Source organism: Procambarus clarkii, chromosome 49 (assembly GCF_040958095.1).
Source record: "Procambarus clarkii isolate CNS0578487 chromosome 49, FALCON_Pclarkii_2.0, whole genome shotgun sequence".
Classification (NCBI taxonomy): Eukaryota; Metazoa; Arthropoda; class Malacostraca; order Decapoda; family Cambaridae; genus Procambarus; species Procambarus clarkii.
Genome location: NC_091198.1, coordinates 25631304 through 25654505, shown reverse-complemented (window position 1 = coordinate 25654505; position 23202 = coordinate 25631304). Strand labels below are relative to the sequence as shown.

Genomic DNA, 23202 nt, shown 5'->3' with positions numbered 1-23202 from the left:
CACCATTAAAAATGTTAAGTTACGACCAAAATGCTTTGCATATTAGTGGCTTTATTTAATATCCAACCTCTGTATGTACCAATATATGTTTCCCTGTAATATGTTCTTATGTATATTTTATGAATACTTACAATTATTAAAATGATTATTATTATTATTATTATTATTATTATTATTATTATTATTATTATTATTATTATTATTATTATTATTATTATTTTTATACTGTGTGAAAAATTGAGTGAATGAAATCTAAGTATAAATGTAAATTGCATGAAATGGTAAAGAATTCTAATGTAAATGATGAAATATCAGAAATTCTTACACTGATCCATTTTTAACTTCTAGTTGATATGTGATGGAAGTATAGGCTGTATAGCACAATTACTTACGGCTATATACAGTATAGCCATTCCAGTGCATGAAATTCCAGTTACTAGCTATTATTATGATTCACTATAAGGTGTGCAGATAAATTGTAAAAGCTAATGTGACTCCTCCACTGAGGTTTAAGACCATCCTGTGAGGACAATAAAGTTGCTGCCTCTGGCAGAAACAATTGTACCGAGTCTGGATGATGATGATGTGCACACATAGGTACAGGGTTGTTGTACAGTGTACAGCAGCAGTTACTATCCTTCCTAATTTTGTTTACAGTACGCTTAAGTAAAGCCATTCAGTAACACACACCTGCAGAATCTGGTCGACGGTACGATCACGCAGGCAGTGTAAGAGGGCCTCGTAGTGACGGTAGAGGTCATCAGGGACTTGGCAGCCCAACTGTCTGGCTGCTTGAACTGCATAATAGACTGGTTCTTGCACTGCTGCCCAGGAACTCAACGCTGACCCAGACATGAGGATAGCTCGCTTGAACAGTCCTGCTCCTGAGTGTAAAATCAAGAAAGTTAACGTGAAAAACCAAAGATAATATGAAGATTTAAAATACTGTACATTCTTGTATATAACAATCACACTATTGTGTCAGGTTCACAACATGTATTCAAAGATTTCAAATTACTAAACACTGGAAACCATTTACAAAGGTGGCCAGTAACAAGTAAGTCAAGCAGTAGGTAATTAGAAGCAGTTTAGTAACTTTTCAAATTCTTATAGTATTGAAACCAATTTATAATGCTTATCTTCAGATATACTGCAGATCTCCCTCTCACCATGCAGTTCAACAAAACTAACTACACTTTTCAATATTCTTGCCATTTAATTTACATAATAAATTACTGTATTACTTTCAATTGCAAAAACATAAGAAATGTATTAACTGCCCTGCAGGCACATAAAGCAGCAGCAGCAGCAGCAGCAGCAGCAGATGGCACTCGTGTGGTCTCTGACAGAACCATTTAACTTACCAGCAGCGGCTGGGGAGATCACCAGGAAGTTGAGGCAGGCGGCACCAGTGCTGTGACCCATGACAGTCACGTGACCTGGGTCACCCCCGAATCTCACAATATTTTCTTGTACCCAATGGAGAGCGGCCAGCTGGTCCATGAGGCCATAGTTGGCCACTGTGGCTCGTCCCACAGGGTCCACATTAGGGTTGAAGAACCCTGCAAAACACATACTTAGGTAAGTAGTTGCAAAGAACTGATAGTTATTGGTACCAGCATCTATAGTGAATAATACCACAACCAAGTTGGGGCCGAGTACATGTAAAAACATAAATGATGGTTATGTTAACATACAATGAAGATATTAATTTAAGGTAGGCAGGTAGATACTAATCTTGTTTCATTTCACAGAACGATACACACGTTAAACATATGTATTAACCAAAACAATGAGTGGTTGAAAGTGCAGTGGTCATTGTTCCATACACACAGTTTCACACCAAAAACTACATGTGGCTTTGGACATACGGTATGTATAATAGTAATGTTATAAGTCTCTGATCAGCTCTGAGATTATACTGTACCGACATGTTTGTTATAATATGCAAACTTTGAGAGGAAAAACTCCTGGTATACATGTTTTTGGTAACAAAATTATAATTACAAATTCATGTCCATCTTTGAAGAAGCCATGTAAAATTCTTTATGTCAGATTATGGCATATAGAAAAACTTGATTTAGTTCATTTAGTGATGCAAAACCCCCTTGGAACAAAAGTTCCAAATTCCACTTGGAACTTTTGTTCCGAGTAGCTGAATCCAATACAACAAAAACAACAACAACTGCACGCAAATTATTAGCACATACAAGGGATTAATAAACTGTTATTACAGCTCTCCACACACGTTTATTTTATATGTTTATCATCATTAACCTTTGCAATATAGCTGAAGGGCTGCCATCTCTACCGCCCTCGACCCTGATGGCAAGCTGACACCTTGCCATAATGTGGATTTCATCGAGCCTAATTTTAAACTGACGTATTATCTCAGCATTACATTGGTCCTTTTAAAGGGTCATATTTACCTGAAGGTCACTAATACTAGTGGTCTCGATGAGAACAGGAAGCCACCGTCTTGTCAAATGTACACCCCATTTGCCCTGATGATCTTTTCCAGCTGAATTTTAAAACCCAGCAGAGCTTCGGCGTGTAGGCGGTTCCAAGGGTTTACAATCCTATGGGTGAAAAAGTATCTCCTGTTTTCTGTCCTGCATTGTGGTTTGTTGAGCTTGAACCTGTTGCTCCTTGTTTGTGTTACATCTGAACTTTTGAAGAAATTAACCGATTGACATCTTTGTCAGCATTTTAAAAGATTCGATGTATATACAGTAACATACATATGTATGTCACACACACATATATGTAACACATATGTATGTATGTGGCATACATATAAGGGGCAACGGCCTCAAACTCAATAAGCTGTATTGTAGGGCTGAAAACAGGAGATGCTTTTCACCCAAAGGTTTATAAACTCAAGAAACCGCCTACCCGCCGAAGCCGTAATTGTTGAGACATTACTGCAGTTCAAAATCGAATTGGAAAAAATCCTCAGGAAAAAAAGATGGGAAATTTTTTTCAAACCGACGGCTTCCTGTCCCCCGTCGCGGCACAAAATAGATGGTGGTCATCAGGTAAATTTATGTAAATTATGCATTTTCATCACATGTATATGATGCAGTCATTATACGTACATACGTCAAGGGCCTTAATTACCAGGGTGTAGAAGCTGGGGGCCTTTAACCCTAGGATGTAGAGGTCTAGGGTCTTAATTAGCAGGGTGTAGAAGCTGGGGGCCTTAATTAGCAGGGTGTAGAAGCTGGGGGCCTTAATTACCAGGGTGTAGAAGCTGGGGGCCTTAATTACCAGGGTGTAGAGGTCAAGGGCCTTAATTACCAGGGTGTAGAAGCTGGGGGCCTTAATTAGCAGGGTGTAGAAGCTGGGGGCCTTTAACCCTAGGGTGTAGAGGTCTAGGGTCTTAATTACCAGGGTGTAGAAGCTGGGGGCCTTAATTAGCAGGGTGTAGAAGCTGGGGGCCTTAATTAGCAGGGTGTAGAAGCTGGGGGCCTTAATTACCAGGGTGTAGAAGCTGGGGGCCTTAATTACCAGGGTGTAGAGGTCAAGGGCCTTAATTACCAGGGGTTTAGAAACCGAGGGCCTTGCCTAGAGTGTAAAGGCAAAAGGCCTTTCCTAAGGTACAGAAACCGAGGGCCTTCCTAGGGTGCAGAGGCCGAAGGTTGTCCCTAGGGTGCAGAGAACGAGGGCCTTCCATAGGGTGCAGAGAACGAGGGCCTTCCATAGGGTGCAGAGAACGAGGGCCTTCCCTAGGGTGTAGAAGCCGAGGGTCTTCCATAGGGGTACCTGGTTGATACCTGGTTGATGGGGTTCTGGGAGTTCTTCTACTCCCCAAGCCCGGCCCGAGGCCAGGCTTGACTTGTGAATGTTTGGTCCACCAGGCTGTTGTTTGGAGCGGCCCGCAGGCCCACATATCCATCACAGTCCGGTTGGTCTGGCACTCCTTGATGACAACTATCTAGTTTTCTAGTTGAAGATGTCCACGGTTGTTCCGGCAATATTTCTTATGCTCGCTGGGAGGATGTTGAATAACCGTGGACCTCTGATGTTTATACAGTGTTCTCTGATTGTTCTTCACTAGTTCTATTCTGCATTTTCTTCCATATCGTTCACTCTAGTACGTTGTTATTTTACTGTGCAGATTTGGGACCTGGCCCTCCAGTATTTTCCACGTATATATTATTTGATATCTCTCTCGTCTCCTTTCTAGTGAGTACATTTGGAGAGCTTTGAGACGATCCCAATAATTTAGGTGCTTCATCACGTCTGTGTATGCCGTATATGTTCCCTCTATTTCACAAATCTCTCCAGCTCTGAAGGGGGAAATGAGCACTGAGCAGTACTCAAGCCGGGACAGCTCAAGTGATTTGAAGAGTACAACCATCGTGATGGGATCCCTGGATTTGAAAGTTCCCGTAATCCATTCTATCATTTTTTTGGCTGACGCAATATTTGTTTAGTTATGCTCCCTAAACATAAGGTCAGACATCATTATTCCCAAATCCTTTACATGCTGTTTTCCTACTATGGGCATATTTGATTGTGTTTTGTACCCTGTATTATGTTTAAGGTCCTCATTTTTACCGTACCTGAGTACCTGGAATTTATCACTGTTAAACATTATGTTATTGTCTGCTGCCCAGTCGAGAACTTTATAATTATCTGCTTGTAGTTTTTCAACAGAGGTAATTTTCATGCTGATGTTTGTGTCATCTGCAAAGGATGACATGAAGCTGTGACTTGTATTTGAGTCTATATCTGATATGAGAATAAGGAAAAGCAGTGGTGCAAGGACTGTACCCTGAGGTACAGAACTTTTAACTGCGCTTGGATTCGATTTTATATGGTTGATTGTTACTCTTTGTGTTCTGTTCGACAGAAAACTGAGTATCTAGCATCCTACTTTTCCAGTTATTCCCATTGACCTCATTTTGTGTGCTATCACTCCATGATCACATTTATCGAATGCCTTTGCAAAGTTCGTGTATACCACATCTGCATTCAGTTTTTCTTCTAATGCCTCAGTAATTTTGTCGTAGTGGTCAAGTAGCTGTGAGAGGCATAATCTCCTGATTTAAATCCATGTTGGCCTGGATTGTGGAGGTCATTGGTTTCCATGAAACTAGTGACTTGACTCTTGATCATTCTCTCAAATACTTTTATTATGTGGGACGTTAGTGCAATTGGTCTATAGTTTTTTGCCAATGCTTTGCTCCCTCCCTTGTGTAGTGGGGGGGGGGGGTCTGCTGATTTATGCGCATCTGGTATCTCCCCCGTGTCCAAGCTCTTCCTCCACACTATACTGAGTGCCTGCGCTACTGCCACCTTGCATTTCTTTATTAAAATTGAATTCCATGAGTTTGTCCCCGGGGCTGAGTTCATGGGTATGTTGTCAACTTCACTTTCAAAATCTGCTATGCTCGTGTTGATATAAGTTATATTTACAGGGGGTTTGGATATAATGCATAAAAAAGTTGTCTGAATCTTCCACATTCATTCAGTTTTTTGAATGTTAAATGTCCTCATACTGTTTTTTTAGGATTTCGCTGATTTCTTTATCATCCTCCGTGTATGAACCTTCACTTGTACGAACCTTCACTTGTACGAATAGGTCCAATACTGAGGCAGAGGGCATTATTACCTATGGTGCAGAGGCCAAGGGCTTCCCCTAGGGTGCAGAGGTCGGAGTTCTTCCCTAGGGTGCAGAGGACGAGGGCCTTCCCTAGGGTGCAGAGGACGAAGCTGTTCCATAGGGTGCAGAGGCCGAAGGCCTTCCTTAAGGTGTAGAGGTCGGGGTTTTCCATAGGGTGCAGAAGCCGAGGGCCTTTCCTAGGGTGACGAAGCCGAGGATCATCCCTAGGATGTCGAGGCCGAAGGCTTTCCCTATGGTGTAAAGGCCAAAAGCCTTCTCTAGGGTGCAGAGCCCAAGTGTCTCCCCTTGCATGCAGAGGCCGAGGGCTTTTCCTAGGATGCAGAGGCCGAGGACTTTCCCTAGGATGCAGAGGCCGAGGGCTTTCCCTAGGATGCAGTGGCCGAGAGTTTTCCCTAGGTTGAAAAGGCCTAGGGCCTTCCCTAGGGTGTCGAGGTCGAGGGTCTTCCCTATGGTGCAGAGGCTGAAGGTCGTCCCTAGGGTGTCGAGGTCGAGGGTCTTCCCTATGGTGCAGAGGCTGAAGGTCGTCCCTAGGGTGTCGAGGTCGAGGGTCTTCCCCATGGTGCAGAGGCTGAAGGTCGTCCCTAGGGTGTCGAGGTCGAGGGTCTTCCCTATGGTGCAGAGGCTGAAGGTCGTCCCTAGGGTGTCGAGGTCGAGGGTCTTCCCTATGGTGCAGAGGCTGAAGGTCGTCCCTAGGGTGTCGAGGTCGAGGGTCTTCCCTAGGGTGTCGAGGTCGAGGGTCTTCCCTATGGTGCAGAGGCTGAAGGTCGTCCCTAGGGTGTCGAGGTCGAGGGTCTTCCCTATGGTGCAGAGGCTGAAGGTCGTCCCTAGGGTGTCGAGGTCGAGGGTCTTCCCTAGGGTGTCGAGGTCGAGGGTCGTCCCTACGGTGTCGAGGTCGAGGGTCTTCCCTATGCTACACTATACTACACTATACTATGGCTTTGAAGTATAGTGTAGTGGATACAGCATGCAACTGCCACCTTGTTGGCCAGTGTTCGAGTCCCCTGGTGGGTTGAGTGTCTAAAAAGTTATAAACTTCAGCTACTGGAATAGGGTAGTCTGTGCATTAAGCATTTGGCACTGAGTTTTCCCATATAACAGGAACCGATGAAAGAGCATCCGAGGTCCCACACTATCTCATTGCCTGGGAGAGGATTGGAGTTCTGGTTGGTTAAATACCCCAGAATTCCTACCTCTCTTATGGCTTTGAAGTATAGTGTAGTGGATACAGCATGCAACTGCCACCTTGTTGGCCAGTGTTCGAGTCCCCTGGTGGGTTGAGTGTCTAAAAAGTTATAAACTTCAGCTACTGGAATAGGGTAGTCTGTGCATTAAGCATTTGGCACTGAGTTTTCCCATATAACAGGAACCGATGAAAGAGCATCCGAGGTCCCACACTATCTCATTGCCTGGGAGAGGATTGGAGTTCTGGTTGGTTAAATACCCCAGAATTCCTACCTCTCTTATGGCTTTGAAGTATAGTGTAGTGGATACAGCATGCAACTGCCACCTTGTTGGCCAGTGTTCGAGTCCCCTGGTGGGTTGAGTGTCTAAAAAGTTATAAACTTCAGCTACTGGAATAGGGTAGTCTGTGCATTAAGCATTTGGCACTGAGTTTTCCCATATAACAGGAACCGATGAAAGAGCATCCGAGGTCCCACACTATCTCATTGCCTGGGAAAGGATTGGAGTTCTGGTTGGTTAAATACCCCAGAATTCCTACCTCTCTTATGGCTTTGAAGTATAGTGTAGTGGATACAGCATGCAACTGCCACCTTGTTGGCCAGTGTTTGAGTCCCCTGGTGGGTTGAGTGTCTAAAAAGTTATAAACTTCAGCTACTGGAATAGGGTAGTCTGTGCATTAAGCATTTGGCACTGAGTTTTCCCATATAACAGGAACCGATGAAAGAGCATCCGAGGTCCCACACTATCTCATTGCCTGGGAGAGGATTGGAGTTCTGGTTGGTTAAATACCCCAGAATTCCTACCTCTCTTATGGCTTTGAAGTATAGTGTAGTGGATACAGCATGCAACTGCCACCTTGTTCGCCAGTGTTCGAGTCCCCTGGTGGGTTGAGTGTCTAAAAAGTTATAAACTTCAGCTACTGGAATAGGGTAGTCTGTGCATTAAGCATTTGGCACTGAGTTTTCCCATATAACAGGAACCGATGAAAGAGCATCCGAGGTCCCACACTATATCATTGCCTGGGAGAGGATTGGAGTTCTGGTTGGTTAAATACCCCAGAATTCCTACCTCTCTTATGGCTTTGAAGTATAGTGTAGTGGATACAGCATGCAACTGCCACCTTGTTGGCCAGTGTTCGAGTCCCCTGGTGGGTTGAGTGTCTAAAAAGTTATAAACTTCAGCTACTGGAATAGGGTAGTCTGTGCATTAAGCATTTGGCACTGAGTTTTCCCATATAACAGGAACCGATGAAAGAGCATCCGAGGTCCCACACTATCTCATTGCCTGGGAGAGGATTGGAGTTCTGGTTGGTTAAATACCCCAGAATTCCTACCTCTCTTATGGCTTTGAAGTATAGTGTAGTGGATACAACATGCAACTGCCACCTTGTTGGCCAGTGTTCGAGTCCCCTGGTGGGTTGAGTGTCTAAAAAGTTATAAACTTCAGCTACTGGAATAGGGTAGTCTGTGCATTAAGCATTTGGCACTGAGTTTTCCCATATAACAGGAACCGATGAAAGAGCATCCGAGGTCCCACACTATCTCATTGCCTGGGAGAGGATTGGAGTTCTGGTTGGTTAAATACCCCAGAATTCCTACCTCTCTTATGGCTTTGAAGTATAGTGTAGTGGATACAGCATGCAACTGCCACCTTGTTGGCCAGTGTTCGAGTCCCCTGGTGGGTTGAGTGTCTAAAAAGTTATAAACTTCAGCTACTGGAATAGGGTAGTCTGTGCATTAAGCATTTGGCACTGAGTTTTCCCATATAACAGGAACCGATGAAAGAGCATCCGAGGTCCCACACTATCTCATTGCCTGGGAAAGGATTGGAGTTCTGGTTGGTTAAATACCCCAGAATTCCTACCTCTCTTATGGCTTTGAAGTATAGTGTAGTGGATACAGCATGCAACTGCCACCTTGTTGGCCAGTGTTTGAGTCCCCTGGTGGGTTGAGTGTCTAAAAAGTTATAAACTTCAGCTACTGGAATAGGGTAGTCTGTGCATTTAGCATTTGGCACTGAGTTTTCCCATATAACAGGAACCGATGAAAGAGCATCCGAGGTCCCACACTATCTCATTGCCTGGGAGAGGATTGGAGTTCTGGTTGGTTAAATACCCCAGAATTCCTACCTCTCTTATGGCTTTGAAGTATAGTGTAGTGGATACAGCATGCAACTGCCACCTTGTTGGCCAGTGTTCGAGTCCCCTGGTGGGTTGAGTGTCTAAAAAGTTATAAACTTCAGCTACTGGAATAGGGTAGTCTGTGCATTAAGCATTTGGCACTGAGTTTTCCCATATAACAGGAACCGATGAAAGAGCATCCGAGGTCCCACACTATCTCATTGTCTGGGAGAGGATTGGAGTTCTGGTTGGTTAAATACCCCAGAATTCCTACCTCTCTTATGGCTTTGAAGTATAGTGTAGTGGATACAGCATGCAACTGCCACCTTATTGGCCAGTGCTCGAGTCCCCTGGTGGGTTGAGTGTCTAAAAAGTTATAAACTTCAGCTACTGGAATAGGGTAGTCTGTGCATTAAGCATTTGGCCCTGAGTTTTCCCATATAACAGGAACCGATGAAAGAGCATCCGAGGTCCCACACTATCTCATTGCCTGGGAGAGGATTGGAGTTCTGGTTGGTTAAATACCCCAGAATTCCTTCCTCTCTTATGGCTTTGAAGTATAGTGTAGTGGATACAGCATGCAACTGCCACCTTGTTGGCCAGTGTTCGAGTCCCCTGGTGGGTTGAGTGTCTAAAAAGTTATAAACTTCAGCTACTGGAATAGGGTAGTCTGTGCATTAAGCATTTGGCACTGAGTTTTCCCATATAACAGGAACTGATGAAAGAGCATCCGAGGTCCCACACTATCTCATTGCCTGGGAGAGGATTGGAGTTCTGGTTGGTTAAATACCCCAGAATTCCTACCTCTCTTATGGCTTTGAAGTATAGTGTAGTGGATACAGCATGCAACTGCCACCTTGTTGGCCAGTGTTCGAGTCCCCTGGTGGGTTGAGTGTCTAAAAAGTTATAAACTTCAGCTACTGGAATAGGGTAGTCTGTGCATTAAGCATTTGGCACTGAGTTTTCCCATATAACAGGAACCGATGAAAGAGCATCCGAGGTCCCACACTATCTCATTGCCTGGGAGAGGATTGGAGTTCTGGTTGGTTAAATACCCCAGAATTCCTACCTCTCTTATGGCTTTGAAGTATAGTGTAGTGGATACAGCATGCAACTACCACCTTGTTGGCCAGTGTTCGAGTCCCCTGGTGGGTTGAGTGTCTAAAAAGTTATAAACTTCAGCTACTGGAATAGCGTAGTCTGTGCATTAAGCATTTGGCACTGAGTTTTCCCATATAACAGGAACCGATGAAAGAGCATCCGAGGTCCCACACTATCTCATTGCCTGGGAGAGGATTGGAGTTCTGGTTGGTTAAATACCCCAGAATTTCTACCTCTCTTATGGCTTTGAAGTATAGTGTAGTGGATACAGCATGCAAATGCCACCTTGTTAGCCAGTGTTCGAGTCCCCTGGTGGGTTGAGTGTCTAAAAAGTTATAAACTTCAGCTACTGGAATAGGGTAGTCTGTGCATTAAGCATTTGGCACTGAGTTTTCCCATATAACAGGAACCGATGAAAGAGCATCCGAGGTCCCACACTATCTCATTGCCTGGGAGAGGATTGGAGTTCTGGTTGGTTAAATACCCCAGAATTCCTACCTCTCTTATGGCTTTGAAGTATAGTGTAGTGGATACAGCATGCAACTGCCACCTTGTTGGCCAGTGTTCGAGTCCCCTGGTGGGTTGAGTGTTTAAAAAGTTATAAACTTCAGCTACTGGAATAGGGTAGTCTGTGCATTAAGCATTTGGCACTGAGTTTTCCCATATAACAGGAACCGATGAAAGAGCATCCGAGGTCCCACACTATCTCATTGCCTGGGAGAGGATTGGAGTTCTGGTTGGTTAAATACCCCAGAATTCCTACCTCTCTTATGGCTTTGAAGTATAGTGTAGTGGATACAGCATGCAACTGCCACCTTGTTGGCCAGTGTTCGAGTCCCCTGGTGGGTTGAGTGTCTAAAAAGTTATAAACTTCAGCTACTGGAATAGGGTAGTCTGTGCATTAAGCATTTGGCACTGAGTTTTCCCATATAACAGGAACCGATGAAAGAGCATCCAAGGTCCCACACTATCTCATTGCCTGGGAGAGGATTGAGTTCTGGTTGGTTAAATACCCCAGAATTCCTACCTCTCTTATGGCTTTGAAGTATAGTGTAGTGGATACAGCATGCAACTGCCACCTTGTTGGCCAGTGTTCGAGTCCCCTGGTGGGTTGAGTGTTTAAAAAGTTATAAACTTCAGCTACTGGAATAGGGTAGTCTGTGCATTAAGCATTTGGCACTGAGTTTTCCCATATAACAGGAACCGATGAAAGAGCATCCGAGGTCCCACACTATCTCATTGCCTGGGAGAGGATTGGAGTTCTGGTTGGTTAAATACCCCAGAATTCCTACCTCTCTTATGGCTTTGAAGTATAGTGTAGTGGATACAGCATGCAACTGCCACCTTGTTGGCCAGTGTTCGAGTCCCCTGGTGGGTTGAGTGTCTAAAAAGTTATAAACTTCAGCTACTGGAATAGGGTAGTCTGTGCATTAAGCATTTGGCACTGAGTTTTCCCATATAACAGGAACCAATGAAAGAGCATCCGAGGTCCCACACTATCTCATTGCCTGGGAGAGGATTGGAGTTCTGGTTGGTTAAATACCCCAGAATTCCTACCTCTCTTATGGCTTTGAAGTATAGTGTAGTGGATACAGCATGCAACTGCCACCTTGTTGGCCAGTGTTCGAGTCCCCTGGTGGGTTGAGTGTTTAAAAAGTTATAAACTTCAGCTACTGGAATAGGGTAGTCTGTGCATTAAGCATTTGGCACTGAGTTTTCCCATATAACAGGAACCGATGAAAGAGCATCCGAGGTCCCACACTATCTCATTGCCTGGGAGAGGATTGGAGTTCTGGTTGGTTAAATACCCCAGAATTCCTACCTCTCTTATGGCTTTGAAGTATAGTGTAGTGGATACAGCATGCAACTGCCACCTTGTTGGCCAGTGTTCGAGTCCCCTGGTGGGTTGAGTGTCTAAAAAGTTATAAACTTCAGCTACTGGAAGAGGGTAGTCTGTGCATTATACATATATATATATATATATATATATATATATATATATATATATATATATATATATATATATATATATATATATATATATATATATATATATATATATATATGTCGTACCTAGTAGCCAGAACGCACTTCTCAGACTACTATGCAAGGCCCAATTTGCCTAATAAGCCAAGTTTTCATGAATTAATGTTTTTTCGACTACCTAACCTACCTAACCTACCCTAACCTAACTTTTTCTGCTACCTAACCGAACCTAACCTATAAAGATAGGTTATTTTAGGTTAGGTAGGGTTGGTTAGGTTCAGTCATATATCTACGTTAATTTTAAATCCAATAAAAAAAAAATGACCTCATACATAATGAAATGGGTAGTTTTATCATTTCATAAGAAAAAAATTAGAGAAAATATATTAGTTCAGGAAAACTTGGCTTATTAGGCAAATCGGACCTTGCATAGTAGGCTGTGAAGTGCGTTCTGGCTACTAGGTACGACATATATATATATATATATATATATATATATATATATATATATATATATATATATATATATATATATATATATATATATATATATATATATATATATATATATATATATATATGTATGTCGTACCTAGTAGCCAGAACGCACTTCTCAGCCTACTATGCAAGGCTCAATTTGCCTAATAACCCAAGTTTTCATGAATTAATTGTTTTTCGACTACCTAACCTACCTAACCTAACCTAACCTAACTTTTTCAGCTACCTAACCTAACCTAACCTATAATGATAGGTTAGGTTAGGTTAGGTAGGGTTGGTTTGGTTCGGTCATATATCTACGTTAATTTTAACTCAAATAAAAAAAAATTGACCTCATACATAATGAAATGGGTAGCTTTATCATTTCATAAGAAAAAAATTAGAGAAAATATATTAATTCAGGAAAACTTGGCTTATTAGGCAAATCGGGCCTAGCATAGTAGGCTGAAAAGTGCGTTCTGGCTACTAGGTACGACATATATATATATATATATATATATATATATATATATATATATATATATATATATATATATATAGATATATAGATATGCGAACAAGCCTGAATGGTCCCAGGCATATATGCATCTGAAAACTCCACACCCCAGAAGTGACTCGAACCCATACTGCCAGGAACACTATGCAACTGGTGTACAGGAGAACTTAACCGCTCGACCATCACGACTGTACAAAAGATGATGGTAGCCGAGGCTATTTGCTCATCATTCCCACGGGGCTCTGATGCTAATCTTGGGCATAGTATTTTATCAAATCACCTCATTTTTGGGGGGCACATGAGGAACACAAATGCGAACAAGCCTGAATGGTCCCCAGGCATACATGCAACTGAAAATTCCACACTCCAGAAGTGACTGCGGTGGTGCAGTATCTGCAAGCGGTTTCTTCTAGTTGTCGTCCCATGTCAGTCTTGTTGGTTCTCCAGGGGAGCCATGGGGATTCTTCCCAGAAGGGGTTGTTCCATGGCTCGGGGTTCCTCTTGTCGTAGTGGGCCAGTGGTGCCAGCTTCTGAGTCGGTGTAGTCTTTGGAGCCAGCGATGTCTGGTCAGAGCGGTGATCGCTCTGCTCGTCGGTCAGACTCTTGCATGGGGCGTCGGCCCTTTTGCAGCTCGTCCCATTGATGGGGGCAATGGGATGTAGGGGTGTTCTGGCCTACCTCGACGACTGGCTGGTGTGGACTCCCAGCCAGTCCGCGTGTCTGTTCGCCATGATTTGGATGTTTCCCAGCTTGCCGGGTTCGGGTTCCTGGTTAACTGGAGGAAGTCCCATCTGGGTCCCTCTCAGGTTCGGTCTTGTGTGGGACTCTCGGACCGTTTCCTTGTTTCTCAGTCCAGAGGCTCAGCTCCAGTCCCGCCTTCGCCTGTTTCTGGGAGGGCTCCTGGGTCACAAAGTGGTTGTTTGAGGGTTTGTGCAGGAGTCTAATATTTGCCTTGGTGGACTACCAGCCTGGTCGGGTTCGGATTCGGCGGCTGTTCTGGTTCCTTTCAGGATATCCCTTCCGCCTCTCTCGTGATCACTGGGTTTTATCACCGGGTGCCTTACGTCGGCTGCTGCATTCATGATTTCCTCTTCGGGTTTTTCGGAGTTCCGTGCCTTGGTGCCTTTTCGAACCCTCGCTCAATGTGTCTAGGGATACATCGTCTCTAGACTGGGACTTTGTGACCAGTGCTCACCAGGCTAGCCAGATGCGTTGGGGTCCGTCCTTCCATCAGGTCTACAGCATGGTGCAGGAGTTTGCGGCGGTGTGGATGTCGCTTTGGCGGGTTTCAGGTCGCTCACAGATCAAAGATCCAGTTCCATTCAGACTTCTCCCCAGTGGATCATTGTCTGAACCACAGGGGTTTGATGCAGTCATTGGTTCCTTGTGTCCTTTTGTTATTTCTTGTCCCTCCATCCCTTCATAGGTTTGCTTCTGTTTCGGATTGGGTTGTCTTGTCCTTTCTTTCTTGGTTGTTTCAGGACCGTCATCTTAGGCTGAATACCGTCGCCTCGTATCATGTGGCACTGGCGGAGCTGCTTCAGCTTGTGTTCGGGTTGGATGTTACTTCTGCTCTGTTCCGCAAGCTGTCTTGTGCATTGTTTCACCTCCAGTCTGCTTATACTCCACCTGAGCTGTCCTCGTTGTTGGTGCTCTCTTTTCCATCTACTCGGTTTCTTGTGGCCCATTCCGTTCAAGATTGTTTTGCAAAGACACTTTTCCTGTTGGCTTTGGCCTCAGGGGAGTCGGGTTGGGGAGTTTCATGCTCTCCTCCGGTGTAGTGGTTTCTGATCTTTTGGTTCTGTGGTAGGTTTGTTTGTTTGCAGCCATCTCCTTCTTTTCTGGCAAAGAATGAGACTGCTGCTTTCCAAAGAGGTCCTTGGGTTGTTGATGCTTGGTTGGTTTGGCCAGGGGTGCATCATGTGTTGTGTCCAGTTCTGGCTCTTCTCCATTACCTACACACCATGGCCTCGGTGGCTGAAGACACACTTTGGGTTTACCTGGGTTACCCTCTTCCCTGTTCCAGGGTTTGGGCCTCCCAGCTTGTTCGCAGGATTATTCGGTCCAGCCAGCCTGTGGTCTATCCTCGTTCCCATGACTTTCGTAAGTTTCTTGCGTTAGCGGCCAACTTTTGTAACATGTCTTGAGCTGACATTCGGGCATGGCGTTTTTGGAGGTCGAACAGGGTCCTGGCTCCTCGTTACCAAGTCAATGTTCTTGGCCCTAATTAGGCATGTGTCGCATTGGGCCAGAGGTTGCAGCCAGTCAAGAGTGAGTGGCGACCGCCTCCCAGGTAAGTCCCTCTTGTTTTATCATTCATTAAGTGGCTCCGGGGAGCCAAAGAAGCTCCGGGGAGCCAAAGGGGCTCCCCCCAGAAAACCAGCGTTGAATGTCATAAAATATCATTTTCTGGGTAAGTCCCGGAGGCTCCCCGGCAATCCTCCATCCCTCCGGTAGGCGGCATTCATGTGTTTTCACATCCAGCCTCAGAACTAGGGGTGTGGATAGCCAGCATGGGGGTCTGGGGCTCCTCCTTTCCTCTCCTGGGGAGGGGGAAGCTGCACAGACGGTGGCTCGGTGATGGTTGTGACACCTTGCTTGTGTTTTGTTTGGGAGTTCTGTCCACCAGTTCGGCTTTCTGTAGCATTTTTTTTTTTAACCAAATGGGGTTTGTTTTGGGGTGCCTACCTCTCTGGGTGCCTGACCCGGTGGCCTGACTATGGCAGACATAGAATGCCTCCAGCCACACTCAGGTTTCTATAGGACCTTGCTCCTTATACCTCTCTGAGGGGGCCAGGTTCTGCGTCATGGTCCCCAGTAGGCCTTGAACTCCATTCGCTTTAACTGATGCCAGGGTCTAATTCATTCATATCAGCCTGGATAGCTCTGGGGAACCTCAGAGTCTCACCCAGAAAATGGCATTTAATCACTTTCGCATACTAATGTCGCTTGAGTGCGACATTTTTTTCTCTTGAATTCACACTAATGCCACGCTCAAGCGACATCTGAAAAAATATTTCTATAAAATCCAATTTTTATCCGATCGACTTAGGGATAGTTTAAATATGTTTACCATGAAATTAACGTTTTCTCTAATAGCCGCGTAGCCTATTTGGGAGAACGGCATTGCATTGGTTCATCGTGGTAAGACCATTGTATTGTTGAGACGACAAGTGTATTCGTCGTAGATTTTTTATTTGTTGCCGGTCTAACGTATCCTTGTGTGACATTTTATACTTACGTTCTTCTAGAACATTCTATTGCGAACACATTGGTACAAAAATTAAATACGTACATTGAAAATTAATGTCAGAATAGTGAAAAGAGTATACACTTTTCAATAGGGGTTTCACCGATGTGCCATCGGGTGTGGGTTAGTGGGTAACACTTCGGCCACTTCCGACACTCTTGCTGGTGGGCCGCGATCATGATTTTACATTTATATGAATATGCTCGTGTAGGGAATTTTATTACAATCTCAGTGATACCAAATTTAACGCTGTAGGACAAGTGTGGAGTTGACGGCGCTCACGGCTAGTGATCGACGAAGTTCTTTATTTGGTGCTGATCTAACTCATGGTTTGGAGACATTTTATACTTGTGTTCTTCTGGAACATTCTATTGCGAACACATTGGTACAAAAATTAAATACATACATCGAAAGTTAAGGTCAGGACAGTGAAAAGAGTATACACTTTTTAGTGTTGCCGCTCGATCACCCAAAACGCTGAACGCACTTGGGGCAAGTTTTTTTTGTTTGCCGAGAGCGCGAAAGTGTACGCTGGTTTTTTATTAAATTAAAAATATAGGTAGATTTGATATTGGTCTGTAATTGTTTGTCATCTGTATCTCCTCCTATATGAACTGGCTTTACTCCTGCTTTTTTAAGGATATCAGGAAAAGTATGACACCAGAGATTTGTTGAATAGCAGAGCTATGGGTAGTGCAAGAGCAGGGGCAGCACTCTATATCATAGATGGCATTTCATTAGTGTTCCCAGCTTTGGTTTTAAGTGATTGAATTATAAATATGATGTCTGTCGGGCTGATTGGTAAAAGGAGTAGAGTTAGGATAACTGCCTGTGAGATATGTAGTAAGATGTGTCTGGGTCTCTGATTGTTTTTTGCAAGGTTAACACCAATCGATGAATAGAAGCTATTAAATACTCAAACCTTGATAAAGCACTCAGGAGAGTGTGAAGGACTTGGTGCAATATCTTTTCATAAATTTCACAAATACACAAGTCTGGGTTTTAATCTTATGTTATAATCGCTGTGAGAACAAATTACCACTATTTACTCACAAGAATGTCAAACAGATACCCAGTTACCCGTTGTGAAGGATAGTGAGAGCAACGATGACTTTCTCATCATCTCACCATAGTATTCCTTAGTGTTGTTAAAATTTACCTTATATGCAGAGCTCGTAGTTGTTGATAGTGATGACTCACAGAGTATACCGAGACGGTAGTTGATAGTGATGACTCACCGAGTATACCGAGGGGGTAGTTGATAGTGATGACTCACCGAGTATACCGAGGGGGTAGTTGATAGTGATGACTCACCGAGTATACCGAGGGGGTAGTTGATAGTGATGACTCACCGAGTATACCGAGGGGGTAGTTGATAGTGATGAGTCACCGAGTATACCGAGGGGGTAGTTGATAGTGATGAGTCACCGAGTATACCGAGAGGGTAGTTGATAGTGATGACTCACCGAGTATACCGAGACGGTAGTTGATAGTGATGACTCACCGAGTATACCGAGACGGTAGTTGATAGTGATGACTCACCGAGTATACCGAGGGGGTAGTTGATAGTGATGACTCACCGAGTATACCGAGGGGGTAGTTGATAGTGATGACTCACCGAGTATACCGAGGGGGTAGTTGATAGTGATGAGTCACCGAGTATACCGAGGGGGTAGTTGATAGTGATGAGTCACCGAGTATACCGAGAGGGTAGTTGATAGTGATGACTCACCGAGTATACCGAGACGGTAGTTGATAGTGATGACTCACCGAGTATACCGAGACGGTAGTTGATAGTGATGACTCACCGAGTATACCGAGGGGGTAGTTGATAGTGATGACTCACCGAGTATACCGAGACGGTAGTTGATAGTGATGACTCAGAGTATACCGAGGCGGTAGTTGATAGTGATGACTCACCGAGTATACCGAGGGGGTAGTTGATAGTGATGACTCACCGAGTATACCGAGGGGGTAGTTGATAGTGATGAGTCACCGAGTATACCGAGAGGGTAGTTGATAGTGATGACTCACCGAGTATACCGAGGGGGTAGTTGATAGTGATGACTCTCCGGGTATACCGAGACGGTAGTTGATAGTGATGACTCACAGAGTATACCGAGGCGGTAGTTGATAGTGATGACTCACAGAGTATACCGAGGGGGTAGTTGAAAGTGATGACTCACCGAGTATACCGAAGCAGTAGTTGATAGTTTTTTTTTTTTTTTTTTTTTTTGCAGGGATAATCCTGCGCGGGCCCTAAGCCTCTGGCTGGCTCACTAAGTGTTGCTTGTTTCTGTTTTACATGGGCGGAGTATGAGTATTTATGACTCGTATGGTCGCTTCAGTAAGATTTTGCCATATGTGTTTAACAACTTCTTCTGCTCTGTTGAATCTAAGTTGAAATCTTAATGGGTTTGTAACTGTGCACTGTGTTAGATAATGTTCCAGTGGTCTGTCGGGCATTTCTCCACAATGTTGACATTTCCTCTCAGCTTCCGGAACCTGTAAGCCTATTTCCCATGCACATGGGTATCCAAGCCTGATGCGATGTAAGTGCACTTCTGTTGTTCTACTGTTCCCTTTCATCAAACTAAGTGGTTCGTAGTTGGTTGAATTCTTGTACCAACCCGCAGATCCTGATGTTGCAACTGCTGTGTTGTGGTCACTGTACATCTTTTGCATTGCTCTGTTTCTAATTACTTTCTTAATCTGTGATAGACTCTGTGGTATGTAAATGTCTACATTTCTCATCTTAGTAGCAAGTTTTGCAGCTTCGTCTGCAATGTCATTTCCTATTATTCCCACATGACTTGGCACCCAGTTGATAAGTACCCGTCGGCCTTGTCGTTTGAGTGTTTGCATGAATGATAAGACATTTGTGATCAGATGGATGTTATCACATATGTGTTCTTGTTGCAAGGTTTCAATGGCGGTTCTCGAATCTGTATGTATGATAACATGTTGTCGGTGTTCAGCAAGAGCATGTTCCAAAGCCTTTTGAATGGCTAGCATCTCTGTTTGTAAAGTCGAACACCCATTTGAGAGCCTCCAACTATTTACAGAGTTTCCTGCTTTAACTGCAGCTCCGGTTTCTTGTCCCTGCTGGTCTACTGGTCCATCTGTGAAGTAAGTGAAGCTGTCGGATGCCATGTTTGCTTCTATATGCATCTGTGCAATGTTACGTAGCAGATGAGGATTTGTCTGGTTCTTCTTTCCTTCAAGAGCCATAATCTTAAAGTCTGCTGGCAGAGATTCCCAAGGGGCTTGTATAACAAAGTCTGCATGTATTTCGTCGACACCCCTCTCAGTGACTGTGTTTGTTATATCGAATGTATTGATGGTGTTTATCGCACAATGGGTCCACCTGTTGCCATTGGAGGCTCTTCTGTCCAGAGTTAGTGCTCCAGTGATTATATCGTTAAGTGAACTGATTCTAGGTCTAGTCAATATCTTGGTCAGCATGCACGCAGCAATCCCTTTTACCCTTATTTCAATCGACGTTAGCTTGGTTTCTAGTCTTAGGTTCAGTATTTTAGTCCATCTGGGAGCTCCTGTTATGATTCGCAATGCATCATTTTGACTCAGAGTATACCGAGGCAGTAGTTGATAGTGATGACTCACCGAGTATACCGAGGGGGTAGTTGATAGTTATGACTCACCGAGTATACCGAGGCAGTAGTTGATAGTGATGACTCACAGAGTATACTGAAGCAGTAGTTGATAGTGATGACTCACCGAGTATACCGAGGCGGTAGTTGATAGTGACGACGATGACTCGGCCGAGGGCGGCCAGGACAGACCCATCATAGAGGCTGGAGGCGCCCCACTCGTAGGACTCTCCATGGACGAACACCGCCACAGGGTAGGCGGCTGCTGGCCTGTCTGTGGAGGACACCAGAGGTATAGTGACCTATCTGTGGAGGACCACAGAGGTATACTGACCTAACTGTGGAGACCACAGGTATATTGACCTATCTGTGGAGACCACAGATATACTGACCTAACTGTGGAGACCACAGGTATAGTGACCTATCTGTGGAGATCACAGGTATATTGACCTATCTGTGGAGGAGACCACAGGTATATTGACCTATCTGTGGAGACCAGAGGTATATTGACCTATCTGTGCAGGAGATCAAAGGTATATTGACCTATCTGTGGAGGACACCACAGGTATATTAACCTATCTGTGGAGGAGAGCAGAGCTATATTGACCTATCTGTGGAGGAGACCACAGGTATATTGACCTATCTGTGGAGACCAGAGGAATATTGACCTATCTGTGGAGGAGACCACAGGTATATTGACCTATCTGTGGAGGAGACCACAGGTATATTGACCTATCTGTGGAGGAGACCACAGGTATATTGACCTATCTGTGGAGGAGACCACAGGTATATTGACCTATCTGTGGAGACCAGAGGAATATTGACCTATCTGTGGAGGAGACCACAGGTATATTGACCTATCTGTGGAGGAGACCACAGCTATATTGACCTATCTGTGGAGGAGACCACAGGTATATTGACCTATCTGTGGAGGAGACCACAGGTATATTGACCTATCTGTGGAGGAGACCACAGGTATATTGACCTATCTGTGCAGAAGAGCAGAGGTATATTGACCTATCTGTGCAGACCAGAGGAATATTGTCCTATTTGTGCAGGAGAGCAGAGGTATAATGACCTATCTGTGCAGGAGACCAGAGATATATTGACCTGAAACATAGAGTGAGGAGCACGTAGGATGTTTAGGTTAGGTGGGAGGCTTGGGTTAGCACGTCCCATGAAACATTGCCCTCTACTCCCCCATAATCTTCATTTTTATATTACTTCGTTAGAAAAATATGTCATATTTCTGTTTTTTTAAATAACAATAAGAAAAATCAAGGTAGATTCTTTCACAGGTAATTACTGGGGTGGACAACGTTTGGTTACTGCGAGTGAGCTTAGAGCTTCCCTTTCCCATAGCTCACCTTAGGCCTTATCCTTATACCTTTCACTGGAACATGTTTATATATTATTACAGGTGACGGGGTTGGTGTAGCTGCGACAGAGCGCAGGTTGTTGTAATAAACTAAGACCACATCCTATGGAAAGAGCGCTTATTATAGTGAAACAACTTGAGGATAATGAATGCAATAAATTGGGCAGCTTTTATTTGCCTTCCCTTAAGCACTACCACAGGAGAAATGTGCTTGTAGAGAAAGCAGCTGCACCGTCTTATATGTATTTGCAGAGCAAGCAGGTGTCTGTCCAACATATGCTTGTGGAGCAACCAGCTGCACTGTTCAACATGTGCTTGTGGAGCAACCAGCTGCACTGTCCAACATATGCTTGTGGAGCAACCAGCTGCACTGTTCAACATGTGCTTGTGGAGCAACCAGCTGCACTGTTCAACATGTGCTTGTGGAGCAACCAGCTGCACTGTTCAACATGTGCTTGTGGAGCAACCAGCTGCACTGTTCAACATATGCTTGTGGAGCAACCAGCTGCACTGTTCAACATGTGCTTGTGGAGCAACCAGCTGCACTGTTCAACATGTGCTTGTGGAGCAACCAGCTGCACTGTTCAACATGTGCTTGTGGAACAACCAGCTGCACTGTTCAACATGTGCTTGTGGAGCAACCAGCTGCACTGTTCAACATGTGCTTGTGGAGCAACCAGCTGCACTGTTCAACATGTGCTTGTGGAGCAACCAGCTGCACTGTTCAACATGTGCTTGTGGAGCAACCAGCTGCACTGTTCAACATGTGCTTGTGGAGCAACCAGCTGCACTGTTCAACATGTGCTTGTGGAGCAACCAGCTGCACTGTTCAACATGTGCTTGTGGAGCAACCAGCTGCACTGTTCAACATGTGCTTGTAGAGCAAGCAGCGTAATTGTCCTACATGTGCTAGTAAAGCAAGCAGCTGCCCCCTCCAACATATGCGTGTGGAGCAAGCAGATACTTTGTCCAACATGTGCTTGCATAGCAAGCAGCTACACTGTCTGAAATGTGCTTATAAGGAATCTGCCTGACAGAATCTCACGTGGATACCAAAGGAGGGTGCAGAAGCACAGTGTGCCACTCACTATGGTGTATAACAGGTCACTGGAAACAGGAGACCTACCGGAAAGCTGGAAGACAGCTAATGTAGTCCCAGTATTTAAAAAAGGGTGACAGGCAAGAGGCACTGAACTAGGCCAGTTTCCTTAACTTGTATACCATGCAAGGCGATGGAAAAAATTGTTAGGGAATGACTCGTTGAGCATCAGGAGGGAAATAGCTTTGTAACACACCACCTGCATGGGTTCAGAGATGGTAAATCATGCGTCATATGTTTAGTAGAATCCTATGATCAGGTGACAAAAATTAAGCAAGAAAGAGAGGGTGGACAGACTGCATTTTCTCACTGTAAGAAAACCACTGATGCAGTACCCCATAAGAGGCTGTTAAAAAAGTTGGAGAACAGGCATTAGTAAAATGTAAGACGCACCAGTGGAGAAGGGAGTATCTAAGCAACAAGAAACAGGGAGTAACTATGAGGGGGGAGACATCAGAGTGGCGAGATATCACCAGCGGAGTCCCACAGGGCTCTGTAGTTGGACCCATCCTGTTTCTGATTTATATAAACGCTCTTGCAGAGGGTATAGACTCATTCATCTCAATGTTTGCTGATAATGCAAAAATTATTAGAAGAATTAAGGCAGATGATAATAGACAGAGACTACAGGACGACCTGGACAAGCTGAAGAAATGGTCTAGAAAGTGGCTACTGAAGTTTAATTCAGAAAAGTGTAAAGAAATGAAATTAAGCGAAGGGAGCAGGAGGCTGAAAACAAGGTATCATGTGGGTTATCTTGAGGTTATCTTGAGATGATTTCGGGGCTTTAGTGTCCCCGCTGCCCGGTCCTCGACCAGGCCTCCACCCCCAGGAAGCAGCCCATGACAGC

At 44.5% G+C, this 23202-nt stretch overlaps 1 protein-coding gene across 1 annotated transcript in view; it reads right to left on the bottom strand.

The window, feature by feature from the left end:
- Positions 1-23202, bottom strand: part of LOC123763348 (neuroligin-4, X-linked) — a 301500-nt gene that overhangs the window by 129334 nt on the left and 148964 nt on the right. The window contains 3 exon segments of the mRNA XM_069303151.1: positions 691-884; positions 1365-1562; positions 20003-20149. Of these exon segments, the coding sequence (XP_069159252.1) occupies positions 691-884; positions 1365-1562; positions 20003-20149 (539 nt within the window).